General features: G+C 35.0%; 1 protein-coding gene across 4 annotated transcripts in view; it reads left to right on the top strand.

The window, feature by feature from the left end:
• The window catches only part of ABCA1 (ATP-binding cassette A1), an 88,184-nt gene that overhangs the window by 16,248 nt on the left and 44,332 nt on the right, over nucleotides 1-27,604 (top strand). For 2 of the 4 annotated variants that reach the window (XM_039025516.2, XM_039025515.2), the window contains exons 5-14: nucleotides 6-228; nucleotides 7,853-8,082; nucleotides 8,211-8,271; nucleotides 8,441-8,527; nucleotides 11,089-11,321; nucleotides 11,419-11,533; nucleotides 11,625-11,714; nucleotides 17,128-17,336; nucleotides 17,416-17,528; nucleotides 21,418-21,524. In XM_039025516.2, the coding sequence (XP_038881444.2) occupies nucleotides 6-228; nucleotides 7,853-8,082; nucleotides 8,211-8,271; nucleotides 8,441-8,527; nucleotides 11,089-11,321; nucleotides 11,419-11,533; nucleotides 11,625-11,714; nucleotides 17,128-17,336; nucleotides 17,416-17,528; nucleotides 21,418-21,524 (1,468 nt within the window). The remainder of the gene's footprint in view (nucleotides 1-5; nucleotides 229-7,852; nucleotides 8,083-8,210; nucleotides 8,272-8,440; nucleotides 8,528-11,088; nucleotides 11,322-11,418; nucleotides 11,534-11,624; nucleotides 11,715-17,127; nucleotides 17,337-17,415; nucleotides 17,529-21,417; nucleotides 21,525-27,604) is intronic. The other 2 variants (XM_090311799.1, XM_090311800.1) reach the window with 2 other exon arrangements.

The raw sequence follows: 27,604 nt of genomic DNA, 5'->3' as shown, positions 1-27,604 counted from the left end.
TTCAGGAACATGAACTGTTCAAATCCCAAAATTAAAGGAGCCGTGGTATTCCATGAGCAAGGTCCAAAGTTATTTGATTATAGCATTCGTCTGAATCATACTTGGGCTTTCTCAGGATTTCCTAATGTTAGATCCATCATGGACATGAATGGTCCGTATCTCAATGACTTGGAACTGGGTGTAACTAATATACCAACAATGCAATATAGCTTCAGTGGATTTTTAACTGTATGTTTCCATGGATCCCTCTGTACTTTTTCATTTCTCAGTTATGCTGCTTACTACATTGATAAGGACAATATCCTGTCGAATTTGGTGTGTGGCCTTCTTAACTATTTGGATGGATTACCTTTTCTTAAGAAATTGATTTTGATTATGATATGTACAAGGACAAGTTGCAAGCAATCCTACTAAAAGAAGACAATGTTACAATATTTATTTCCGGTCTCCAACAACTGAGATCAGGAGAATATTCTGTTATCTGTTAGATTGTTCAGCTAAATTGAAGCCTTGGCTTCTGATCTATCTTAACAATTCTATTTCTTTCCTTTTGTTCCAAAAGAAAATTCTTTTCCTTTCCTCAAGAAAGTGTGGCCTTGATTGCATCAGTCGGGAGCTTTCCTTTTTTAGCTTATCTCCTCAAAAATAGTAATATTGCCACTCAATTTTATGTGTTATTTTCTCAGGACTCAGTTATATTTAGAATTTGATAGATATTTCCTAGCATATTATCCTTTGTGATTAAGGAAAATTTTGTTTAGTTATGTTGTTTGTGTTGATGTTTTTTGGTACTAAAAGTAGATAGATGATGTTGAAACTTGCAACCATACTATGTCATTTATCATCATTGCCCAATTTTTTGCAAGAAGAATCAGACCTTGATCGGACTTAGTACTTGGTAGTGCAAGACCTGCATTATGCCCACTTCCAATAGACATGATTAGAACGTGATCTGAACTTCGTTTAGCCATGTGTCAGTCAAGGATATCCATAGTCTCTTTTCATTAATTCAATAAAAGTCGTGTTTCTTGTTTTAGATAAACTCTGAATTTGTTTTGGCTTTCCACCACCCCAGAGCCTGCCTCCTTCTAAGTCAGTACTGCAGTGGGAGCCTGATTATTATTATTTTTGGTAAGAAACAATTTCATTGATTGAATGAAATATCCAAAGAAATACAAAAGGATCCCATTTACAAGGTACTACAAAAGATTTCTCCAATTTGCAACAAGGAATTTAAATTTGCACTTGTATGGGTTGTAAATTTTACACCAAAAAAGAGCATGGAAAACAGCTAACTCAAGATATTCTTAAAAAATTATGTTGTTTCTCTCCTCCCATATCTTTCCTAAAATAAACCCTTATCATGCTTGACCATAATTGAGCCTTGGTAGCTTTGAAAGGGTTATTTGTGAGCAACATGTTGAATCAAGAGAGGCCAAAGAGGGGGGTGGGGGGGAGCAACATACCAACCAAAAGCAGAAAATAGGGCAGTCCAAATCTTGGGAACAAAAGGACAACGGGAAAAAAAAAAAAAACAATCTTGTGATTCTGCAGTGTTCTTGCAAAGGCAGCACAATGATGGAGAAATGTAGAGCCAAGGACATCTTTTCAAGCCTGTCCACCATGTCAAGGCAAGAGTGTGAAATTTCCCAAAGAAGGAATTTAATCCTTTTAGGACGAGGGAACTTCCATGTTTGGTTGTATGACTTTCTGAATGAAGAAATGGTTCCCAAAAGTGAGTTGAGAGATAGAGGGATTATATGGAGAAGAGGCCATTTGTTTCAAGCTTCCAAAGCCATTTGTCAACCCTCTTAGTGAGTTCAATACTAGGGATGATGCTAGTGAGAGGAGTCCATTTGGAGATCTCATCCTCTTTAAGATTCTGATAGGAATCTAATTTTGAATGTTACAATCTCCTGATAACAACAAATCAAAAGGCATTGAAATTTCTATTGGAACAGAGAACCATACAACCACAGCATCAGAAGTGGGTTGCAAAGTTGCTTGGGTATGATTTTGAAATGATTTACTGGTTGGAACAAGAAAATGGAGCAGCAGATGCGTTGTCACGGGTAGAATCCAATGTCCATCTCGCAAACTTAACTGCCCTTACATTGATAGACATAGCAGTCATCCAAAGGGAGGTGGAACAAGATGACAGATTACAGAGTATCAAAGCCAAAGTACTACAGAAAGAAGGGGGAGTTAGGATTTCTCTTTACATCAGGGAGTGCAAAAATACAGAGGGAGGTTAGTTCTATCCAATACATCCACTTTTCTTTTTTGAAAAGGAAACAAGTCTCTTTATTCATTAAGAAAATGAAGTGAGACTAATGCTTAAATTACAAGGAAATCAAAAGGATCAGCAGGTGCACCCGGGCATCTCAACTAGGTTGACACCCCCTTAGCACCCATCATCACATCCGAACACTAGAAAGTCCTCTAAATTAAAGCAATACAAAGGGATACAATTCTAAAAGCGAGAAAGAAAAAACCGGCTGGAAAAATAAGGGAGAAAAAGAAAAAACACAGCAATGAGAACTAAAATTTCTAAGAAGTTTGATCTTCAGAATGCCGGAGAAAGAAATGAATGCCAATTTAGACTAATTTCCTGACTAGAGAATGCTGCGAAGGAGCTTGAGAGGGAGCACCAAAGAGAGGCTTTCAGCTTGGCTACTTCATATCTTGAGAACCATGGAGTTTCCTTGTCTTGGAAGACTCTTTTACACACGTATCATGATTCTGTATTTGGTGGACATTCTGGTTTTTTGAGGACTTATGAACGATTATTAGGAGAGTTGTATTGGGAGGGAATGAAAAGGGATGTTAAAAAATACGTGGAGGAATGTATGGTCTGTCAAAGGAACAAGACTCTAGCTTTGTCTCCAGCAGGTTTATTGATGCCACTAACAATTCCTGATGTTGTCTGGGCTGATATCTCAATGGATTTTATAGAGGGGTTACCTAAGGCCAAGGGTCATGATGTAATCCTCGTGGTGGTCGACAGATTGAGTAAGTATGGTCATTTTCTGGCCTTAAAACATCCCTTGACTGCTGAAGTCGTAGCTAATGTATTTTGTAGGGAAGTAGTTAAGCTACATGGGATTCCGAAATCCATTGTTTCTGATCAAGACAAGGTGTTTGTGAGTCATTTTTGGCAGGAACTTTTCCGACTCTCGGGTACCAAACTCCATTTGAGTACAACTTATCATCCCCAATTAGCCAGACTGAGGTAGTCAATCGCAGTGTAGAGATGTATTTCGTTGCTTTTGTGGAGAACGACCAAAGGAATGGATTAATTGGCTGCATTGGGTCGAATACTGGTATAATACCATGTATAATGCGTCGACCGAAATGACCCCCTTTCAGATTGTATATGGACAACTACCTCCACCCTTGATTTATTATGGTGATAGTTGTACTTCGAATGCTACTTGAGATCAGCAGTTGAGGGATATGGATGAGGTTTTACGGATTCTCAAAGAGCATTTGCGAGTGGCTCAAGACAAGATGGAGAATATGCTGACGAGAAGAGAAGGGATGTGGAATTTTAGGTAGGAGATTGGGTCTTATTGAAGCTCAGACCTTATCGACAAATTTCTATACGACAACAGAGGTATGTAAAGTTGTCTCCCAAGTACTTCGGGCCGTATCAAATTATCGAAAGGAATGGGATGGTCGCCTACAAGTTGGAACTTCCCTCAACAACAGCCATACATCCTGTTTTTCACGTATCCCAGTTGAAGAAAGTGGTGGGACAGCTGTGTGAAAATCAAATAGTGGACCCATTTGTGAACGAGAGTCATAAATGGCTGACTGAACCAGAAGAGGTGTTGGGTTATCGTCCTCATTCTTCGCACAATGGACGGGAAGTTTTGGTGAAATGGAAGGGTCTGTCGAGGCATGATGCAACCTGGGAGATAGTGGCTGATTTCCAGAAGCAATTTCCAACTTTTTACCTTGAGAACAAGGTAAATGTGGAGGACGGAGGTAATGATAGACCACAGATCGTATTTCGGTATCAAAGAAGGGAAAGTAAGGGTAATATGGGAAAAGATGAAAGTACTTTGGTTGGGGAGGTGGGGACCACTACTATTAGTGACAATAGTTAGGAAAAATGTTTTGTTAAAAGGGGAGGGGGGAGGACTGGAGAGTTAGTGAATAGTTTGGTTAGTGGTTTGTGGGCTGAAGCTTTGCTCTTGCCTGTGAGAGGAAGCAGGGTAGACATTTCTTTTCTCTATTCTTGTAATCGTTCAGTTCGACGTGAATATAATAAAAATCTCCAATCCTAGTCTGGAATTCTATCACAATCTCTTGATAACAAGAACGAGGAAGCACTCGATACCCTTCCTCTCACTCTCGAGAGAAACTCTTTCCCAAGCTTCATAACTGCTTAACTCTCCTCACTCCCCTCACATATAATCACTCCCTCCCCTCTAACTAATTGTGGTCCCCATTACCGCCAACTAGACACCGGAAGTAATACTTCCTCAAACAAGTGCTTTTCCCTTATTACCCCTCCTATATTTCGATACAATTGGTGGTCTAACAGATTCCTCCTAAAAGCAAGAACCCGTGAGTTGTTTACATAATTTCATACCTTAACAAGAGATGCTTTCTTTAGTTTCAGCAGGCAAAGAGTTTAGGAAAACTTCTACTGAGAGCGTCATCCCCAAACTAGTGGTCATTAAAAAAAAAGGTGGTCTTTCCATCTTCAAACGGGCAGCGAATGTCTTTGTAGATATGGGCAGAATGCTTGAGTATATGGAGCCATGGACTTCTAGAAGAGGCCTTAATCAAAGGGCTTTCCATTCAAAATTTTACCCATAGTTGGCAGAGCTTCTTAGCTCATTTTTACTAGATCTCTCCTTCGTCTCTTTATTTACTTTATGCTTCTTTTTATTGTTACTTCTTATGCTTTTTTTCTCCCGCTTGTATCTTGTATTTTGGAGCATTAGTCTTTTTTTCATTCTTTTAATGAAAAGAGTGATATCTTTTTCAAAAAGGAAAAGAAAAAAAAGAAGAGGTCTTAATCTTCCGTAAAGGTTTTTGATCAAAATGATAGGATCCATATTTAGCCTTATGATCATCTCCATAGAGCTTCATTTTTGTGCTTAAATTGGCACATTCAAAGAGTATGGGAGCCTGATGATTCTTAGTTTCTATAATATTTAAAATGGCCTAGTGATACTCAAACAATTGTTGTATGAATTACATATCCTCCTAAAATCGGGTTTTATCAACTAATTTTTCTTTAAATAAAAAATAGTCTTCCAAGCTTTACGCTTTGGAGATAAAACTCCATGGACTATAGGTGGTTCATTATTATTAGTATTATTTATAATTTTTATTATTATTTCTTGTTCTTCTTAACAAGAAAAGGAACTTTTCATCTATGAAGCATGAACATTCCGTTCGCATTACACACAGACACGTTCAGACACGTTTCATACATGTGTTCGACACGCAAATTTCTATGTCCAATTTTTAATTATTTATTTTTAGGTTTAGACATGTGGGGACATGTTTGGGATGCTTCTTGGACTCGGCTGGAAATTTTTTTTAAAGAGAATATGGTCTAATCTTTTATGTTGAACCCAAATTTAAAGCTCAAATCAATTATATGTTCAAAAGGATAAAACAAAAGCAAAGCCCATTTTTTTTAACCAAAGATTAAAAAAAGTATATATAAAACATAAAAAATTGAAGTTAGAAACCTAAACATTTCATATCCTATAATTTTAGTATTTTATTGTAAATTTATATATATCCCAAAAAAATAAAAAAGAGCGTATCCCCGTATCCCCAACGTGTTCTGGTCCTAGTTCTTTTGAAATTGGCGTATCCTCGTGTCTATCTGTGTCAATGCTTCTTAGCTATTCATTAAATTAATGAAAAGAAACTAATGCTCAAAGATACAAAGGGGGCGTTTGGTTTAACTTTTCAAGTGTTTATTTTTGAAAATAAGCTATTTTGGAAAAAATTGAAGTGTTTTGCAACCACTCAAGCTTTTGAAACACTATCGAAGTGTATTTCAAACGATTTTTCATCAAAGGAGTTTAAATAATAATTACTTTCTTGAAAAACATTTTTTTCTCTAGCCAATCTAAAGGGGCCCAATGTTTACAAGGGAGTGGATAAGAAATAGAACTGAGCCTAAAACTACCAAGGGAGAACCATTAAACCCAAACCTCAAAAGAATAAGCATAAAAAACGAATTCCTTGTGAATTTATTGGAGGAATTTCATGCATCTTAAAACCACAAGGTTTTATAAAAGAAGCAAAATTGCAAGACATTGATGAAGGTGTGGAAGAATTTTTTTTGGTGACGATTTATTGTAATGATTCTGAGTGACAATGTGATTCTACATTCTCGTCCCCATATCATCAATATTATTTTCCTTAGGCAGAATGATAGATTTCACACTACTCAAACAAACTTTAGATGCAACTTTAGAATCTTCAACAAACTGTGAGAGAGGAGTAGGATTCTTTTGGAAAAAGCAGCCGCCACTTATAGATCGTGTCTCTGTCGGAACTGTACCAGACACCAGTGCTTTGCCGATCATTTTCTGTTCAATGCCTTTGGGGTTTAGTTGCGCTTTTGTTCAACTTTTTGAGTGTCGATCACAATTGTATGCCTCCATTCTTCAAGTCATAGCTGTCTGCCTTCCATCTTCAAGTTGTAGTCCGTCGACCAGTTCCACTAGATCTTCTCAGTCCTTGCAAATAATAATCTTCCACACCAATATCATCAATGTTATTTTTTTGCAGAATTTTTCATTCAAGATTTATGTTTAAATCGGAATGCCTTTGTTTTTCCAGCTCAGTCTATTTATTGTGATGTTGTTATTGTACTTCTTTCTTGTTTGTATTTTTACTTGTTATTGTTTCCTTGTATTTTGAGCATGGGTCTCTTTTCATTTCTTCAATTAAAAGTTCCATTTCTAATTAAAAAAATTGTTAGTGTTGATATAATATTAAATTTACTTTCATCTATTAGCTTAATCGTTTGGGTCTATCAATAATTTTACATAGTATCCGAGAGGCCATTCAATCTCCTGCATTGTTATTTCTTCCTAATTAATATTGATTACCATTTGTTGGGTCTTCTACATATTTCAAGCCCACAAATGAGAGGGGGAGTGAGTGTTCCTATAATATTAAATATATTTTCACCTATCAAGTTAAGCTTTTGGGTGAATTGATGATTTAACATGAATTGAATTTTGAAATATAGGAGTAAGGAGGTCTCATTTTTTGGGTCTTACATTATCAGCAATAAGTCTTCCAAGGCATCTACAAGCCCAACAATGACGATCTTAACTGAAATCGTAAACCTTCTCTTTAAGTCATAAGTGTGACTTGGTGATTTTTACCAATCTTCCCTTCTTAGTTCTATCAAAATCACACATATACAACTCGTTTCTATTTTGTCTGGGTCTTTCTTTCCGATCATTAGGGTAGGAGACCCCAGTCATTGATGTCTAGAGACGAAGCTATAGTTGGCTGGAGAGAGGCGAGGGAGAGGAGCCCAAGATGTTTTAAGACGGAGTTAAGACACAGTTATGACTATTCTGTTGTTACTTACAGATCTAATATAATTTCTTTTCATTCTATGAATTTGTATGTATTGATTTCTTATCAATTCTTTACCCTGCTTAAACATAAACAGCTGACATGCCATAAAAGTAAAAGATAAAGTGACTTGAACTGTATCCTTCATGAGTTCGCACCTGAAATATTTCCACCAAAAAAAAAAAAAAAAAGAACTTAAGAGTATTGTTCTCTTTTCCTCCTTTTTTTTAAAATATAATTTACTAGAATGACTGATGCCACTTAATTTCTGCAGCTCCAGCATGTCATGGATTCATTCATAATATTTGCTTCCCAGGAAATGGAAACTAATAGTCTCCATGTAAACAATAAACATACTTTATCAAACTCTTCTACTAGACCCTCATTGCCAAACATGTCATGGACACAATTTAGCCCTTCAAAAGTACGAATTGCCCCTTTTCCAACTCGGCAGTATGTTGATGATGAATTCCAGTCTATTGTCAAGAAAGTTATGGGTGTGCTGTAAGTAGCTCCTAAATGTCTTTATTTTTTAATTCTTTTTTCATAATTTCTGTTGATCCCATTGCACACACAATTTTAGATTAGTTTTTGTCCAAATGTGCTTAGTCAACCTTCCTTTTATTGAGCAGGTATCTGTTGGGATTTCTTTACCCCATTTCTCGCCTCATCAGCTATTATGCATTTGAGAAGGTTCGCTAATGGTTTTGTTTAGTGTGATATTAATCTGTGTTTCTTATATAAAACAATATTATTTACCTTGATCAACACAAATATCTGCACGTATTTCATTCTAGATATGTTTCTGTTGTCTAGAGGTGCCACAATTTGACTCAATCCTCTAATTTTTATGAGATTATAGGAAGAGAAGATCAAAGAAGGCCTCTACATGATGGGTTTGAAAGATGGGATATTCCATCTCTCTTGGTTTATTTCATATGCTGTGCAGGTAATGACGTAATGTGTTATCGGCTTTACTCGTGTGTAAGGCATGGTATTGTTAATACTTTGGCATAATTTTTATGCTATAGCATCTGCATGCTTAAAGTGAGCAAATAGTAGGTCAAATAAAAACTCAACATCGCAATAAATTGTTAACTGGGAGCCCCCTCATTGTAATCCTTGAAAATGATAGACTGGAAAAAGGCAAGAAATTCGAGTTTAATGCTAGAAATATTGACAGTGGCTATGCCTTAGTCTATATCTAGGATTAAGTTCTTCTTTCTCCCTACTGGAGGAATAGGAACAATAGAGTATTTAGAGGTTTGGATAGGGACTCTAGTGAGGTTTCATGTTTCGTTTTGGGGTTTAGTTTCAAAGCTTTTTTATAATTATTCTCTCGGTTTTTTTTTTGCCTTAGTCTATATCTAGGATTAAGTTCTTCTTTCTCCCTACTGGAGGAATAGGAACAATAGAGTATTTAGAGGTTTGGATAGGGACTCTAGTGAGGTTTCATGTTTCGTTTTGGGGTTTAGTTTCAAAGCTTTTTTATAATTATTCTCTCGGTTTTTTTTTTTTTTTTTTTTTTTTTTTAAAAAAAAAGAAATAAGGTTTTTCATTGATGAAATGAAAGAGTCTAATGCTCAAAATACAAAGAAACAAAATAAGCAAAATAATGAAAATACAACCAAAAAAGCCCTTAACTAAACAAAGCCAGAAAAGTAAAGCAACAATCAAATTCAACCTATAATGGAACAAATTGGCTCTTGAATGAAAGTCACTGAATCTGAAGCTATGAGAATAACCATGGGACCAAAACTTCAAAAACCAACTTAGACGGAGACTTCAATACTGCTTTAGAAATCTTGAGGCAAAAGGTCCTTCCAATTGAAAAATCTCTCATCAAAGGTAAAACTTGTAATTCTAAGGTTTTAGAGCTTTGACATCGAATGAAGCTTGAAAGTGAAGTCAAAGCCAAAGCGAATGGACATTCTTGCATTCTCTAGGTAATATCTTAGTTGGTAACCCGTTCTCTAATGGAGTTATTTTGTGGGTTTTATTTTTTATTTTTTTATTTTTTTTATATTTTTAAAAATGCCCTTGTATTCTTTCATTTTTCCTCAATGAGCTTTGGCAACGACAAACTACGACAACCAACTCTAATACCATCTTCATGCGACCAACTTCGGGTTCTGACAACCACTTTTGTCGAAAAACTCTGACGACCAGAACTTAGCGAAAATAGAGATTTTTTTTTTCTTATGATCCTCCAAATTTGGAGGAATTGAAAGAGAAATTATTAAAGAAATGTGGTGATATTCCATTGACTACTAAGAAGATGGAGGAGATTCAATTAAAAAAAAATTCATGGTAGAGGAAAAATACAGAGCAACAACAGGAAGAAGAATAAAAAAAAGAAGAAGAAGATGATGATGAAATTCATGGAGAAAAATGTGGTTTCCCATTTTGTTTAACCATATTTTTGCAAGAAATGTAGTGAATTAATTATTGTTCATTACAAAAAAAAATAAAAAATAAAAAATAAAATAAAAGAAAGAAAGAAATAAAGAAAGAAAGAAAGAAAAACTTTAAAAAGTAAAAGAAAAAATTGCAATCCATATTTTATTTGAAGAAAGATGGGTAGAATTATTGAATATAAATGTTTCAAAACAAAAATAGTAATCATAAATGCAGATTATTTAGGCCTCGTTTGATAACCATTTCGTTTTTGGTTTTTGAAAATTAAGCCTATTTTCTCCTTATTTCTTACAATGGTTTGCATCTTTCTTATGTAAAATGGTTGGATTCTTAGCCAAATTCCGAAAACAAAAGCAAAATTTTAAATGCTACTTTTTTAGTTTTCAAATTTTGGCTTGATTTTTTAAACCATTGGTAAAAAGTAAATAACAAATAAGAAATTTAGAGGTGGAAGTAGTGTCTATAGGCTTAATTTTCGAAAAAAAAAAAAAAAGAAACCAAATGGGGGAGTTAAAAAAACTGCACCTAATACCCCAGATATATGAACTCAACTCTACACCCCAAACACAGACATATAAACTCAGATAAAATAACTTTGCATCTCAAACACTAACATACGAACTCCATAGACAACTCAGTACCCCAAACAGCCCTTTGATGAAGTGACTGAAGAAAAGAAATTAGAACCGATGGAAAGTTGATTGAGAGTGACAGTTGGGTTCTAGAGGAAAGAGGGAGAAGAGTCTTGACGCACCGCAAGTTGAATCTATAAAACATATTAAATTGTTCATTTCCAAACCAAATGCAGATGTAAAACTTACCAATACAACAATCTTATCATATTACCAATGGAGCCTGTTTCTCGTATAATTACAACAAGCTTATCTCTCAATAAATGCCTGATTCTTATATAATTGAACTGCTTGTCCTTGTTCAAAAGAAAAAAAATCTGTATACCATGCTAACTAGAACCCTAATATTTTCATCTGAAGCCTATAATCTAAATCCTGCATCCACAAGCTTTCTTTTTCAATAAATCTCTTTTGTCCTTTCGGCAGTTTTGAATTTTGCTTGATTTGATGTCTTTTACAGTTTTCAGTATCGGCTGGAATTATCACTTTCTGCACTATGCATAACCTTTTCAAGTACAGTGATAAGACAGTGGTCTTCATCTACTTCTTTTTATTTGGATTAAGTGCAATCATGTTTTCATTTTTGATCTCTACATTCTTCAAACGAGCGAAAACTGCTGTGGCAGTGGGAACACTTTCTTTTCTGGGTGCCTATTTTCCTTACTATACCGTAAATGATGAAACTGTGTCCATGTAAGTATCTTTGCCACTATGAATCGTATTTTGTTTTATTTGGTTAATAATTTCATTTTTGAATTGATGTTTGATCCAAATTTTCACTCTCCTTCAGGATAGTGAAGACAACTGCTTCATTGTTTTCACCAACTGCTTTTGCTCTAGGGTCTATTAACTTTGCGGATTATGAACGTGCTCGTGTTGGACTTCGATGGAGCAACCTATGGAGGGTAATGTTTAAAGTTTTATCTGTGCTTTCAAGAATAATCTGCAAGATCTCTTTGGGAAGGTAACTAAATGTTGGCAGCTTGATTGCGATAGGCATCCTCTGGAGTAAACTTTTTGGTGTGTCTTTTAATGATGTTCTTCGACGCGCTTCTGTATTGTGCAATTGGTCTTTACATGGATAAGGTATTGACTTTCAACTCAAATATCATTTTAAGGTGAATCTTTGAACTCATAAATATTTCTTCAAGATATTGTTTTCAAGATATGGTAATCTGAAAAGGGGTCCCCATTTGATTATGTTTGTTGTTGTTTCCATTTGCCATCAAATTTGAAAGAGTCAAAATCCTTATTATAGAATTGAATGGAATAAAATGTTTGTATTCCAATAATAATTCAATTGTATGATACATAGCCTTCTTATATAGACGGTAGGCTCATTACATAAACGGAAAGAATTATAATGAGAATAAAATAAAATCATAGGTAATTTTACTAATGAAAAACAGAGTAACGAAAGAAAAATAGCACACAAAGTTTTACGTGGGAAAAACCCTAATCAGGGAGAAAAAATCACGAGATAAGAGGATTCTTATTAGAAGACTGATACACAGAATACACAGTGACTGCCAGTTTAAATAGAAAAAAGGGAAACCCTAGGGTACAAGTATAAAGACAAAAATGCCTCTAGAGTAAAAAACCCTAATTTCAACATTTACAACTAATTATCTTATTTACAACCAACACTTCCCTTCAAGCTTGTTTAAATATATCTTCCATTGCCAGCTTGGATATCATTCTATTGAATTTTGTACCCCTTTGGTCAACACATCAGCAATTTGTTCCGTATTGGAATTACGGAATACTAATTACACCACTTTCAAGTTTCTCCTTGATGAAGGTGTTTGTCCATTTCAATATGCTTTGTCCTATCATGTAAAATTGGGTTATGGGCTATAGAGATGGTAGCTTTGTTGTCACAATATACATGTATAGGTGTGTTGTGGGAGGCCTTCAATTCTTCCAATAATCTTCTTATCCATATTCCTTCACATATACCATGAGCTAGAGCTCTAAACAATACTTCAACACTACTTTTGGCCACCACATCTTGCTTTTTGCTATGCCAAGTGACTAAGTTACTGCCAACAAATGAACAATAGCCTGAAGTAGATCTTCTATTTGAAATACTTCTAGCCCAATCAACATCTGTATAAAATTCATCTTGAAGATGGCCGTGTCTTTTAAACAATATGCCTTTCCTTGGAGTTCCCTTCAAATATCTCAAGTTTTATATACTGCATCAAAATGAATTGATCTTGGTGAGTGCATGAATTGACTTACCATACTTACTGCAAAGGCAATATCTGGACACGTGTGGAACAAATAAATGAGTCTTCCTACCAGTCTTTGGTATTGATCCTTATCCTTTACGTCTTCAACTTTTGCAGCTTCTGTCTTGCACTCAAGTAAACCTATTTCTTCAAGTAAATCAATAATATATTTTCTTTGATTCATGAAGATACCTTTTTTAGATCTTGCAAATTCCATTATGAGGAAGTACTTTAATGTTCCTAGGTCCTTGATCTGAAACACACTTGCAAGTTTTTTCTTTTAAGTTAGTTATGCTTCATCATCACTTGTAAGAATAATGTCATCTACACATACAATCAAAACCGCAATTTTGTTATTTGCAGAATGCTTGTAAAAGATGGTGTCAGTTTGACATTGAAGGAACCCAAAACTCGTAACTACTTTTTCAAATCGTTCAAACCATGCTCTAGAAGATTGTCTATCCTAATGGTGAAAGCTTTATGACTATTTGACAAATTTTTGTACGAGATATATTTTGCAATGGGATATTTAGTGCAGTTCTGGTACCTTTTCTCAAAGCAATAGGGATATCAAGATCAGAGACAACATGCAAGACATTTTCTATGGTTGAGGAGAGACATTAGACAAGGTATTTTCAATAATAGGATAAAAAGAGTGGATGGAAAATCACCTTCTCAATAGAGAAAGTATTTGCAAATTTAAGGTTTGATGAATATGCTCCTCCGACATTGCAATAAATAATGAGCAATGGAAAGAAAAATCACCCAAATGAGAGAAAAAAAATCAGTTTCTTAAAACAAAATCAACCCAACTAGGCCAATGGACTGAATCATTGATTGAAACGAACCGAACCATTGATTGATCTAAACTGAACCCAATACCAGTTGAATTGAACCAAGCTAAGAAGAATCGGTCCACTGCTGAAAATTCTTTGTGATGTTCATGATACCCACGAAGTGAAGTCTACTCGCAGTGGTTTGAACGAACGACAACCGACAAAGACTTCCCTAGATGGCAAAGGGCCAAGCCATTTTGTACCTTGTAAGAAAACATATGATGCTTTGAACATTGCTAATCTTTTCTTTCGAGATATTGTCAGACTTCATGGAATTCCAGAGACAATTGTATCTGATAGAGATGTCAAATTTATGAGTTTTTTTTTTTTGGAAAAGTTTGTGGAAATGTTTTGACACTAACCTCAAATTTAGCTATTTAAGCCACCCACAAATGGATGGTCAAACAGAAGTTACAAACTGAACATTGGGTAATATGCTTCGATGTCTAAGTGAAATCAACCAAAACAATGAGACACTAACCTTGCACAAGCGGAGTTTGCTTACAACAACATGCAAAATAGATCAACAAGGAAGTGTCCATTTGAAATTGTATACACTAGACCCCCTCGTTTGACTTTTGATCTTACAACTCTTCCTTCTAACGTAGATATTAACGAAGAAGCTAGACAACTTGTTGAACATATTCAAGAACTACACTCGGAAGTCCTTGACCACCTAGAGAAAGCAACCTCCTCCACATACAAAACTCAAGCGGATAGTCATAAAAGACACGTTTCATTCAAGCCGGGAGACCTTGTAATGGTATATCTTTGAAAGGACGGCTTGCCAAAAGGAGCATACAACAAACTTAATGACAAAAAGCTCGGACCATTTGCTATCCTTGAGAAATATAGTGATAATGCTTACAAGATCGATCTCCCATCTTCATTCAACATAAGCAATACTTTCAATGTTGCAGACATCTTCCCTTATCAAGCCTCGGATGAGTTCAAGCTTTCAACTTAAAACTCGCGGACGAGTTTAATTCTAAGGGGGCCGAATTGATGTAGGGATATTAAGGGTATTTTGGACATTTCTTGTAAAAAGAGTATTTTGTTCTTGTAAAATTACAGATTGGATTCTCTTTTTAAATTCAGTTTTAATTTTAGAATAGGTGTGACAAAATCCTTCTCCTCCGCGTCTATTTAAAGGATGTTAGGTTAGTTAGTTAATTAGGTATGTACAAGTCTTTTTCCTTTGGGCCTATTTAAAGGGTACTTATCACTCATTTTAATCAATGAATAAAAACTTCAGCTCCAAGATTCTTCCAAGATTTCTCCAATACTCTTTAGTCTTCACCACATGGTAGACCTTCAATTATGAAAGGTTTTGGGGGATGGTTATCAGTAAAAAATCTTCCATTAGATTATTGGTGTAGAAGCACGTTTGAAGCAATTGGAGTCTATTTTGGAGGCATTGAATTCATTGTAGCTAAAACTCTCAATCTCACAAATTGTTTGGAAGCTAAAATTCAAGTTAAAAGAAATCTTTGTAGATTCATGCTGGTGACCATTGAAATTAAGCATGAAAATCGTGGCAATATCTTTTTGAATTCGGGAATATTGAGTGTGTTGATACACCCACAATAACTTATGGTAGTCTATTTATTAAGATTTTTTCCAATCCAATCGACTTAGTTCGTCTGAATCAAGTTATGAAGGATGAAGGTGTTGATATGAATATTTTGGAATCAGATTGGTCCTTCCTTGCATCCTCTCAGTCCAAACCGGATTACTCAAGAAACCTGAGCATTTCTCTGAAGAAGAAGGATCTCTTGAAGTCATCACGGAATTTGAAGCACTCCTTGATAATCAACCTTCCCCCAATAATGGATGGTGTGAACACTATAGAGGAAAGTGAAAAGTTGCTTTTAACGATGAAAGAGAGAGATCCTGTCATTTTGGGTACTAAGGACAACACATTCAGTTTGAACACAAAAAAGGTAGGTGAAGAGACTACCAAAACAAGGAGAGAACTTTGGAGAGAACTTTAATGAGATTGGGGAGTTTCTCAACATGGAAGATCAAACAACCCACAACGTGAGTGACACTAAGACAGGGACACTCGAAGAGTCACTGGGACAGTCTCTAGGAAGCTCTAAAAAAATAGAGACCTCGTGCACCTCCTGCTACACTCCAGACGATAAGAAACTAAACTCAAGAGGTAATTCAAGCAATGCTTCTGTTTTCTCTGCTTCTCGATCGAAACTTTCCAGACTTTGGAAACCTTTCCTCAAGCATTTTGATAGAAAACGAACTTCCTTCAATAATTGGACAGTAACAAAAGATCGAGAAATGTTGAAAAGCAGAGACTTCCGACTCTCAGAAACTTTTGGCTCCTTAGATGGCCATATTTCGAGTTTTCCCAGAACAAGTGCAACAGAAACTAACCTGGATTTGCTGGGGGCTTGTTGCACAAAAATTCAAGTTCCTTTTTCCTCTTTAAAGACAGGTAACTTCTCCTCTTCTTTCTAACAGTTTAAGCGTTCGAATTTCACCATTCCTAACTCAAAAAAAAATTTCCTGAGAGATTCACCTTGTTCCCCTTCTCTCTCCTCTAAAACAAGAAAGTGCGAATCAGATATAGACTCTCCAATCAGTGAGTAGTGAAGATATTGTTAATTTGGAGAATGGTTCAGTCCAAGTGGACAGAGTGCAAGAAGAAATCAGTGGCATGGATCTACAGACTCTGTTCTCAAATGAAGCTGAGTTGAACAATTTTGAGCAGCGCCTTTCATGTTTTTCCCCCTTGCATCCATCCGAAGTTCCAGATCACTTGACATCCATTGTTAAGGATTCTGGAGTCATCTTGGCTTGAAGATTCTTCCTTTTTTGTTGCCTTCGGTGCTCTATTGACAATTGCAATGAAGTTAGTGTCCTGGAATACAAGGGGGCTCAAAGATTTAAATAAAAGAATAGCTCTCAAAAGGTTCCTGAAATCAGAATCTGGATTTGGTCTTAATTCAAGAATCCAAGAAAGAGGAGTTCGATGCAGCCTTCACCAAAGGAAATAGGCTGGGAATCGGTGGAATCCTTTGGAAAATCTGGAGGTTAATTAATAATGTTTTGATTGAGCTTATTTGAAGTCTTCATCATGGTGATCATTATGTGAAAGTTTCAAGGGTTATTCCATCCAAGACTTGAACAAGAGTTGGGAGAGTTTTATAGTTCTTTCTGGTTACCTTCTTTGTGACTTTTAATTGTTCTTTTGTACTTTTCATGATTTTATTTTCAGAATTTTCTTATGATTCGGTTTCTTTGTCTCTAGAGCATTAGTATGTTCAGAATGGCTTCAGTATGCTGATATTTCCATTTTAAAGGGTTTTATTCTCTATTGAAAAAAAATAGTTTGTTTTGTGAACTATTGAATTGAATCTCGCTTCTCTTTTATTTTCAAATTGTATCTAAACTATTCTATCTGCTAATTAGATTCTTTCAAGGGAAAATGGGTTTGGTTATTCATGGAGCTGCCTTCTCGGCAATTTCTTCTCAATGAAAAGGAGTATTATCAAAGATCAGACTCCCATAGAGTGTAAAATTGCTGATGCAGAAATTGCTAATGCGTCTAGAAATAATGCCTTTGATCCTGTAGTTGAGGCTATTAGTTTGGACATGAAGCAACAAGAGCTCGATAGCAGGTCATTTTATTATATTATTGTTTGTTATTGCCCTTAATTAATTCCAACTTTTCTACTTACACCATAACTTTATTTGTAGATGCATCCAGATAAGAAATCTTCATAAGGTTTATGACACAAAGATGGGGAAATTTTGTGCTGTCGACTCTCTCCAACTCACCCTCTATGAAAATCAGATTCTAGCACTTTTAGGTTCGCTTTTTTAGTGCTTTCAAGTTCCATTCACCTACCTATGCAACTTTTTATTAAGCATTCTATAAGATTGTTATATTGTTCATATGTTTTGAGTTCTTTCATTTTATTTTTTTAAGAAACAAGAACTAACCTCTCATTTTTTTTGAAAGGAAACAAAACCTTTCCATTGGTAAAATGAAAAGAGATTAAGCTCAAAATACAAGAAATAACTTCTCATTGATACAGAAAAGGAATAGATGGTTATGGTATACAAACCCCCAATGGGTGTGAAAAAGAGATAACAAATAACTAATACAACCATATATAATTACCCATGAATATTAATGAACAGCTAAAGAACCAAGAACTATTGTTTCCAATATCTTCAACCGTACGTCTTTGAGGGCTAGTGAATGAATGATGAATCTATGAATAATGCAGCTACCGAACACTAAAACCAATAGCTGCATCAAACCTTTAAAAGAAAACCAAAAATTGACTACCAACCATCAAAAAGCCTTTTTTTTTTTTTTTAAAGAAAAGGAAACAGCACTTTACATTGATGAAATTAGAATGGGACTCGGGACGTGTAGTTCATGGAAGAGCCCTGGGCGTGCCTCATTGCCAACCAGCCAAGCCAAGAAGCACAAACAAACACTTTTTATTGATGAAATGAAAAGCTAAGAAGCACATATATTGACATGTGACACGAATACGACACGACACTGACGTGGCAACACGCTAATTTTTATAAAAGTAGGACACGACATGTTGGGAAAACATTATTATTATTATTATTTATATAGAAAAAAATAACTATATGTTGTGCATATAAACATATTTAAAATATTATCTTTAAAACATCAAAATAACAACCATACAATTCACGAAAAAGACAATAATATTTTTGAATTAATTTTGGCATGACTAGAAGATGACTGCCATACTAATTTTAAATAAAAAAAGAAAAATAGAAAAAGAGACAAAGATTTAAGAAAATGAAAAAAAAAGGATGAAAAAAATCAAAGATGCCAGCGTGAAAAGGAAAAAAAAACAAAAAAACAGAAATGAGATGTTTAAACAAAAGAAAAAAATAGAAATGGGGGAGAAACGAAAGTCCCTGACGTGAGGGTTGGTGGGTCTTCAAGTTGCCGGTGTGGAGGTCTTCAAGTGCCGGCATGGAGGTCTGCGTTTGAGAAAGGAGGAAAATTGGCTTGGAGGTTTGCCTTTTAGAAAGCAGTAGCAAGAGGAAGCCGACAGTAACCCTAAAATAAATTTAAAATTGTTGGGCTGGGCTTTGGGCTTCAAATGCCCTATAATTTTTCTTTTAAAATTTGCAGGTTGTCATGTCCTTCGTGTGTCTCAGCTGTGTCCTTTCATGTCTTGCCATGTTGGGTCGTATTGGAAATAAAAAAATATAATAATAAAATAATCGACATGCCAGCTGGTGTGTCAGGCACGTGTTGGAGGCATGTCGGGGCGTGTCAGTGTCGGACAGACACTTGGCCATTTTAGAGGTGTCAGTACTTCTGAGATGAAAAGAGATTAATGCTCAAATTACAAAGATACAATAAAAAACAAGAACAAGAACTAGTACTAGAACTAGGAATCAACAGATGTACCTAGCTATCTCAACTAGGTTGATACACCCATAGGCCTTAGCACCCTCATCACATCCCAAAAACAAAATATGATAATGGCAATAGGATACTGTGTCATAAAGACATAATTACATAGATTGAATGAAAGCCTTCCAATTAAGATAAACATCTTGAACTGAATAATCAGAGAATTTCTTCTAGATAGAGCACCAAAAAGAAGCTTTGACTCTAGCAATCTCAAAATGATCAAACCAGTGAAGCGACTTGTCTTGAAAGATATGTTGATTTCTCTCAAACCAAATTTCTGACAAAATTGCTTTGACTGCATTAATCCATAACAGAAGTGGTTGAGCTTTTAAAGAAGGGTCAATGACAATCTAAACCACATTCTCCTTAAAAGCATTGCAAAATACCAAAAACAAGTTGGATGGATCGTTATGACTCAATGCGAAGAAATGCTACGAAGAAATGCTTTAGCATGGTTCCTTAAGTAGTTCTTTTGAAGACTTCTATTTACAAGATTTATGTTTGAATTGGTAGGCTTTCATCTCCCCAGCTCTTTAGGAGTTTTGGTTGGGTTTTAGCTTTGGATTTTCATTGTATCGCTTCTCTTATATCTTTGGCCTTGGTATTCCTGTATGGACATGATGAGGGCGCTAAGGGGGTGTCAACCTAGATGAGATGCCCGGGTGCGCTTCTTGATCCTTTTTGTTTTGTTTTCATGCTCTTTGTATAATTCTCTTGTACCTTGAGCATTAGTCTCATTTTATTTTCCTAATAAAGAGGCTTGTTTCCTTTTCAAAAAAAGACCAATGAAGATTAAATGTTGCAAATAACTTCCTCCACAATTCCAAAATTCTGCATACACAGCGGGGAAAGTGATGGCAAGAGAGAATGAGTTGGCAGCCTCCTTTGAAGAGTTTGTGAACAATTGAGTGATCCAAATATCATTACTCAAATTATGCTATTTATTCTCCATGGGCAGCTGGATTGTGATAAGTTTTTGTAAGGTGGTTTTCTAGTGATTGGTCCTTTGAATACGGTTTTGAATGAGCTTGAAGGAAACATTTGTTTTGGGTTTATGCCCGAGGGAGAAGTTCATCTTTTGGTGGCAATATTAGATTTTTTGTCTCGTATTTATACCTGTGATCATAATATTTTTGTTCAAAATGTAGGAGGTTGGTTTGGTTATACTCTGTTTATTCCATTCCTTGTTTGCTTCATAATTTTTTTTTTCTTTTTAAAACTCGAGGACAAGTTCTCTTTTTGGAGGAGTAGAATGATGTAAGAAGAATAAGGATTAATTGGGTAATTAAGTAATATTCTAAGTTAATTCCCTTTTTACCTCCACTTGTAATGAAACCCTATAAATAGGAACTTTCCCCTCTTGTATGAAATACATTATTCATTCTAATAATAGATTAACAATCTTGATTCTTGGAGGGAATTCTCCTTTTATCTCTTTTAGGCTACATCATGTTTCCTTAAATTGAAATAAAATTCCAATTCTTTACAAATATATTAAATTTTTAACCCCAATTTATCTAAAATAACGCCTAAATATTTCAAGATAATTTAATGAAAATTACAAAAATTCGGGATGTTACCAAAACTTTGGACAGTCAAACAATAAATAGTAAAAATTTGCAGCACATCTTCTTTGATTGCACCTTTTCTAGTTTTCATTGGTGGAGATTATTTTCCTTCTTTAATCATCCGTGGGTCTTTTCCATCTCTTTTAACGCGGGTTGGTTTGTCTTTAGTAGTAAAATCTTAGTTACTATAGTCCAGTGTAGTCAAAGCTCTCCTTCCTGAGATTTGATTTCAAAGGAATCAGAGAATATTTCATGATAGATCTCTTCTTTGGATTGATCATCTGGGTTTTGCTAATCTTAAAGCTTCACCATGGTGTTCTCTATCCAAGTATTTGCAGATTATTCTACTTAATATCTTTGTTTGAATTGGAACACTTTTATATTTCTGACCTAATTTGCTTTGTATCGTCTCTTGTTTTTGTTATTTTGTTGTTGGTGTCAGTTGTATTTGGAGCATTAGTCTCCTTACATTAGAATAATGAAAGGTTCTGTATCCTTTTAAAAGAAATTAATTAGAATTAAAAAAATAGAAAAGAAAGGGATTTGGGCATCCCAATGTGTTTTGGTGAAGGCAAAGCATCATGTTTTTGCACCACTTAAGCGTGCTTTCCAAGCATGTCTCAAACATATAAAGAACATAGTAGAAAATAGTGCTTACGTTATTTATTTTAGTGAATGTCACTGAATTTTATTTTATTTTATATTTTTCAGGGCATAATGGAGCTGGGAAAAGTACGACAATATCCATGCTTGTAGGTCTCTTTCCTCCTACTGCTGGGGATGCTCTGGTGCTTGGCAAGAATATCATTACAGATATGGTAAATTGTGATTTTCACAGTGCAGTCCCTCTTATGAACATTTCTTTCTGATTCTACGTTTTTGTGTCCATTTATAATTCTTCATTGCTGCTTACAAGAAAAATACTGTTGATAATTGACAAACAACACTTCTCTATGTGTGATTGAAAATATTGAAGAACCTAACTTATTTATTATTCTTTTTTAAACATCCTTCGGATGTAACTTAAATAAAATAGAGGATTAGTTCAATCATAATTTCCTTAAATGGAGGAAAACATCCCCAAAACAAGTACGCATTTGAATTAATGGGCATATCTTGTTTGGGAATGGTCCAATTTTTTTAAATTTTTTTTTTTAAAAAATAAACTTTCTTTTCTTTTTTGAAATGGTAGCATTTTCTGTTTTCTGTTCAATCTTCAGAACATTCGTAAAATTAGTTTTGACTTGTATATTGCAGCACAATTAAAATTTTCTTACAAATTTGAGAATTTTTCTTGTAAATATTAATTTTCAAGTGCAACATGTATATCTAAACAAAATGAACAGAACAAGTAACGAAAATGCATCTTTACAATGAAATAAAAAAGCGAAGACAAGAGAAACAAGATCTGATTTCCGCATGAAGAAGAAACATGATTTAGAAAACTAGTAATGAGAAAGAACAAACGACAAAGCAATAATGCTTCTGCTAAAAAACATTATTTTTTCTCTTATTAATCTTAGGAGGAAAGGGTTTCTTAAATAGAAGAAATACCCAATTACAAATAAGGAAAGAATAAAATAATTACAAATAAGAAAAGAATAAAATACAACAAATATAACTCATTCTGTTCTGGATTGTAATCTCTAATAAAAAATATAGCTCCATGAGCAAAAGCTCCTGTCATAATGAATCCTGCTATGTATTGGTGATGGGTATATAACGCAGCTTGAGTAGTAAAGTCTTGTGCTATGAACGCATAAGCAGGTAAAACGTACATGTGTTGAGCTACCAAGGAAGTAATAACCCCTAAAGAGGCTAGAATAAAATACAGCAAATATAATACAATAAGTACAATATAAAATTTCACAATAAAGGAAATAATCAACACTCCCCCTCAAACTGGTTTGAAGATATCATTCATAGCGAGCTTGTCAATCAACTTGTTGAATTGCCACTTTGGAAAACCTTTGGTTAACACATCTGCAATTTGCTCTGTTGTCGGGAGAAAGGGAATACATATTATTCCTGCATCAATCTTTTCCTTTATGAAGTATTTATCAACTTCAATATGTTTGGTCCTATCATGAAGGACTGGATTGTGGGCAATGGAAATTGCTGACTTGTTATCACAATAGATGCGTATGAGTATTGTCTGAGAGAAATTCAATTCTTCCAATAGTCTTCTTATCCATATGCCCTCACAAATACCATGGGTTAATGCCCTAAATTCTGCTTCAGCACTACTTCTTGCAACCACACTTTGTTTTTTACTTCGCCAAGTAACCAGATTTTCTCCAACAAAAGAGCAATATCCCGAAGTAGATCTTCTATTAGTCGTGCTTCCTGCCCAATCGGCATCAGTGTAAACCTCAATGTTTAGGTGGTCATGCTTCGTGAATAATATACCTTTTCCTGGAGTATCTTTCAAATATCTCAAAATTTTATAAACTGCTTCAAAGTGAACTGACCCGGGAGCATGCATGAACTGACTTACTACACTAACTGTGAAAGCAATGTTAGGACGTGTGTGAGAGAGGTATATGAGTCTCTCTACAAACCTCTGGTACTTTTCCTTTTCTTTTACTTCTTTTTCAGTTGCAGCAATCAATTTTAAATTTTGCTCAATAGGAGTTTTTGCTATCTTGCAACCAAGTAAACCTGTCTCATTCAGTAGGTCAAGAATATACTTCCTCTGGTTGACAAGAACTCCATTTTTAGATCTAGCAAACTCCCTTCCTAGGAAATACTTTAAGGTTCCCAGGTCCTTGATTTGAAAATCATTAACAAGGTTTTTCTTCGAGATATTCAGTCCCATCTCATCATTACTTGTAAGAATGATATCATCAACATACACTATCAAAACGACCAACTTACCACTTTTAGTATGTTTATAGAACATAGTATAATCAGTTTGACTTTGACTGAATCCATAGCTTGTGACTGCCTTTCCAAATCGTTCAAACCATGCTTTGGGAGATTGTTTAAGCCCATGTAATGATTTCTTTAACTTGCACATTTTGTTAATCCCGAGATCCACCTCAAAACCAGGTGGCAAGTCCATAAAAACCTCTTCTTCAAGATCCCCATTGAGAAAAGCATTCTTCACATCAAGTTGATAAAGAGGCCAGTCAAAATTAACTGCCATAGACAACAAGATTCTAATAGAATTAGTTTTAGCTATGGGAGTAAATGCTTCTTGATAATCAATACCATAGGTTTGAGTGAATCCCTTGGCAACCGATCTGACCTTGTATCTTTCAATACTACCATCAACTTTACATTTTACAGTGAACACCCATTTGCATCCCACCGTCTTCTTATCTTTTGGTAGTTCGACTATGTCCCATGTGCAATTTTGTTTCAGTGCATTGAACTCTTCCATCACTGCTAATTTCCAATTCAAATCATTTAGGGCTTCCTGTATATTCCTGGAAACAAATAGGTTGGTTATTTTGGATTTGAAAGCTTTATGACAGTCGGACAATCTATGATAAGAAAGATAGTTTTCAATGGGATATTTGGTGCATTTACGAGTACCTTTCCTATGGGCAATTGGAATATCAAGATTAGAGACATCAGGTAAAGGATTAGAAAGAGATGAAGAACTAGGAGAAATAGGAGTAGAGTGTCTAATTCCTGGATCTTTAGGATCATTCATCGGAGTATATGATAAGTCAATTGTCTGATCTCGGACTTTTTGAGTCAAGTTTCTTCTAGTATAAACCTAAAGTTCAGGATTTCGACTTGTAGAGTCATTTTGTAGTGTTTCTCCCCTTGAAGAAGAACTCTCCATACTTGGTATCGAAGGACTAGAGCTCATAATTGTAGGACCACTGATGTTTGGGAGAGATAAAGTATCCCAAAAATTATCTTCAAGGTTAGATATCTCCCCTGAAGAAAATTGGGCTAAAAAAAGGTTGATTTTCCAAAAAAGACACATTCATACTCTCAAAATACTCGTGTGTCAAAGGATCAAAACATTTGTAAGCTTTCTTATGATAAACATAGTCTACAAAAATGCATTTAGTGGCTCGAGGATCAAGCTTAGTTCGAGAAAAAGGAGAAGTATGGACATGAGTAGTACAACACCCAAATAATTTAATTGGTCAATCAGAAGACAGTCGGTTATTAAGAAAAAACTCATTGAAGTGATTAAGAGGAGTTTTATAATTCAAAACCTTAGACGGCATTCGATTGATTAGATATGCAACTGTAAGAACAACATCACCCCACAAATACTTTGGAACATTCATAGAGAACAAGGGCACGAGCAATTTCAAGTAAGTATCTATCAAGTAAGTGTCTATTCTTTTGCTCTGCAATGTCATTCTACTGAAGCATGTCACGACACGTAGCTTGATGAAAAATGTCATTTTCTTGCAAAAAATTGATTAATTGTTCATCGAAATATTCAGTGCCGTTATCAGAGTGAAGAATTAAAATTTTAGTTTGAAATTGAGTCTCTATCATATTGTAAAATCGAACAAAAACCTCTTTTACCTCTGATTTTTTTGTTAACAAATAAAGCCAAGTTAAACGAATGTGGTCATCTATAAAGGTAACAAACCAACGCTTACCACTATGAGTTAAGACGTTAGACAGACCCAAAACATCAATACGAATTAAAGAAAAAGGTGATGAAGCCTTGTACGGTTTAGGCAAATAGGTGGATCGATGATGTTTGGCAAAAAATTCAACTTTCACATTGAAAAGCTGAACAATCAAGTCCTTTAAATAAATCGGGAAACAGATACTTTAAATAAAAGAAATTTGGATGTCTTAATCTATGATGCCAAAGCATGAGAGTTTCTTTAATAGAAGGAGAACAAACACTACTCAAGCCTTGAACTTATTTATGACTAGCAGAAACTTCATCAAAATAATAGAGACCATCAATCATCCTAGCACGTCCAATCGTCCCTCCTGATTCTTGATCCTGAAAGATACAATGAGTTTCACAAAAGATAACACGACAGTTAGCATCCTTAGAGAGTTTACTAACAGACAACAAGTTATAAGCTAATTTTGGAACATGAAGGACAGAACGTACTATAAGTTTTGTAGTCAAAGAAATAGTTCCTTTTCCTGCAATAGAGGTGAAGCTGCCATCGGCAATGCGAATTTTTTCATTGCAATACACAGGAGAATATGATTCAAATAAACAAGAGGAACTGGTCATATGATCAGAACTAGAAGCTCCAGAGTCTATAATCCATGGAGATGAATTAAGGCAAGAGAGAGCTTGAGGACAAGTACCTGATTGTGCCAAGGAAACACTAGGATTACCAGATGATGAATTGGTTTGTAGCAGCGTTAGAATTTGATCAATTTGCTCTTTATTAAACAGGCTGGAGTTAACAACATTAGCATTAGAGGCATGTTGCTTAGAACTTTTCCAATTCGCAGGTTTTCCATGAAGTTTCCAACAAGTTTCACATGTAGGTCGAGGTTTATTGCAATGGTCGCACTAGACACGAGGCTTTTCATGTTGCTTATTGGATTGATTAGAAGCCTTCATTGCAGTATTTTCAGTCACCAACGCAGAGCATTCAATTGAGTCAATAGGTTTTTTGCAAATCATAACATTCCTGTGGCTTTCTTCCTTGCAAACTTCAGAAAAAACATCATTAATAGTTGGAAGAGTAGTTTTTCCAAGTATTCTACCTCTAACTTCATCGAACTCAACATTGAGGCCGACAAGGAATTTGTAAATACGACCATCTTCAATAGTTTTCCTATAATGCTTTTGGTCCTCTATAAACTTCCACTCATACGTATCAAAAAGGTCAAGGTCTTGCCAAATCCTTTTTAATGAGTGAAAGTATTGTGTAACGGAGCTAGTTCCTTGTCGTATATCACCCAATTTTAAGTTTAACTCAGTTGCCCAAATCAGAATACATCTGAGTTACATTATCCTATAATTCCTTGGCAGTAGAGTAACACATGTAGTTACAACCAATGTCTTCGACCATGGAACTGACAAGCCAAGTCATAACCATGGAGTTTTCAGCATCCCATCTGGCGAATGAAGGGTCATCTGGACTAGGAATGGTTTTTTTCTCCTGTGATGTAACCAATCTCCCTTGTCCATGAATATACATCCGAACACTTTGGGACCAACGAAGAAAATTATCCCCATTGAGTCGAATGGTAGTTATTTGGAGAGTGGGACCGGTTGAATGGCCACGATTGTCGCAAACTCGAGTGATGGGTACCTTAGTATCTGACATATCGTTGAAAAAAAGGAAACCCAAAATACAAAATCAGTAGATCTAAAAAAAAAACAACATAGAGACCTAAACGAACCAGCAACTAGGAAAATTATAGCTGACGGACAGCGGCACCGGTCGGCAACGGAAATGGGTTGGACGGCAGACTGTGAAATCGCAACCAAAAAACGCGATGTTTTTTGGGGTTTTAGGGTTTCAAAAATTTTGTTGCTTTGATACCATGTTAAAAAACATTATTTTTTCTCTCATTAATCTTAGGAGGAAAGGGTTTCTTAAATAGAAGAAATACCCAATTACAAATAAGGAAAGAATAAAATACAGCAAATATAATACAATAAGTACAATATAAAATTTCACAATAAAGGAAATAATCAACCGCTTCTAAACAATCACTAATATGGTAATTACTATAACTTCAATATTCCATGAAGAATAAGAAGGTTTTTTCTTTTTTCTTTTTTCTTTTTTTTTTTTTAATAAAAAAATGAAACTTTTCATTTATTATAATGAAAATTGATTAATACTCAAGGTTACAATAACCCATGAAAGGGAAAAAAGCAGAATAAGAAAAAATAGATAAATGATACTGAATTAGAATGAACTATTAAAGCATTCCAATTAAGATGAAAATCATGAATAGAGTAATCAAGAAGCTTTATGATGAG

This window comes from Benincasa hispida, chromosome 3 (assembly GCF_027475165.1).
Source record: "Benincasa hispida cultivar pf3 chromosome 3, pf3_genome.v1.1, whole genome shotgun sequence".
In the NCBI taxonomy this organism is placed as follows: Eukaryota; Viridiplantae; Streptophyta; class Magnoliopsida; order Cucurbitales; family Cucurbitaceae; genus Benincasa; species Benincasa hispida.
This window is presented reverse-complemented; position numbering and strand designations above follow the sequence as displayed.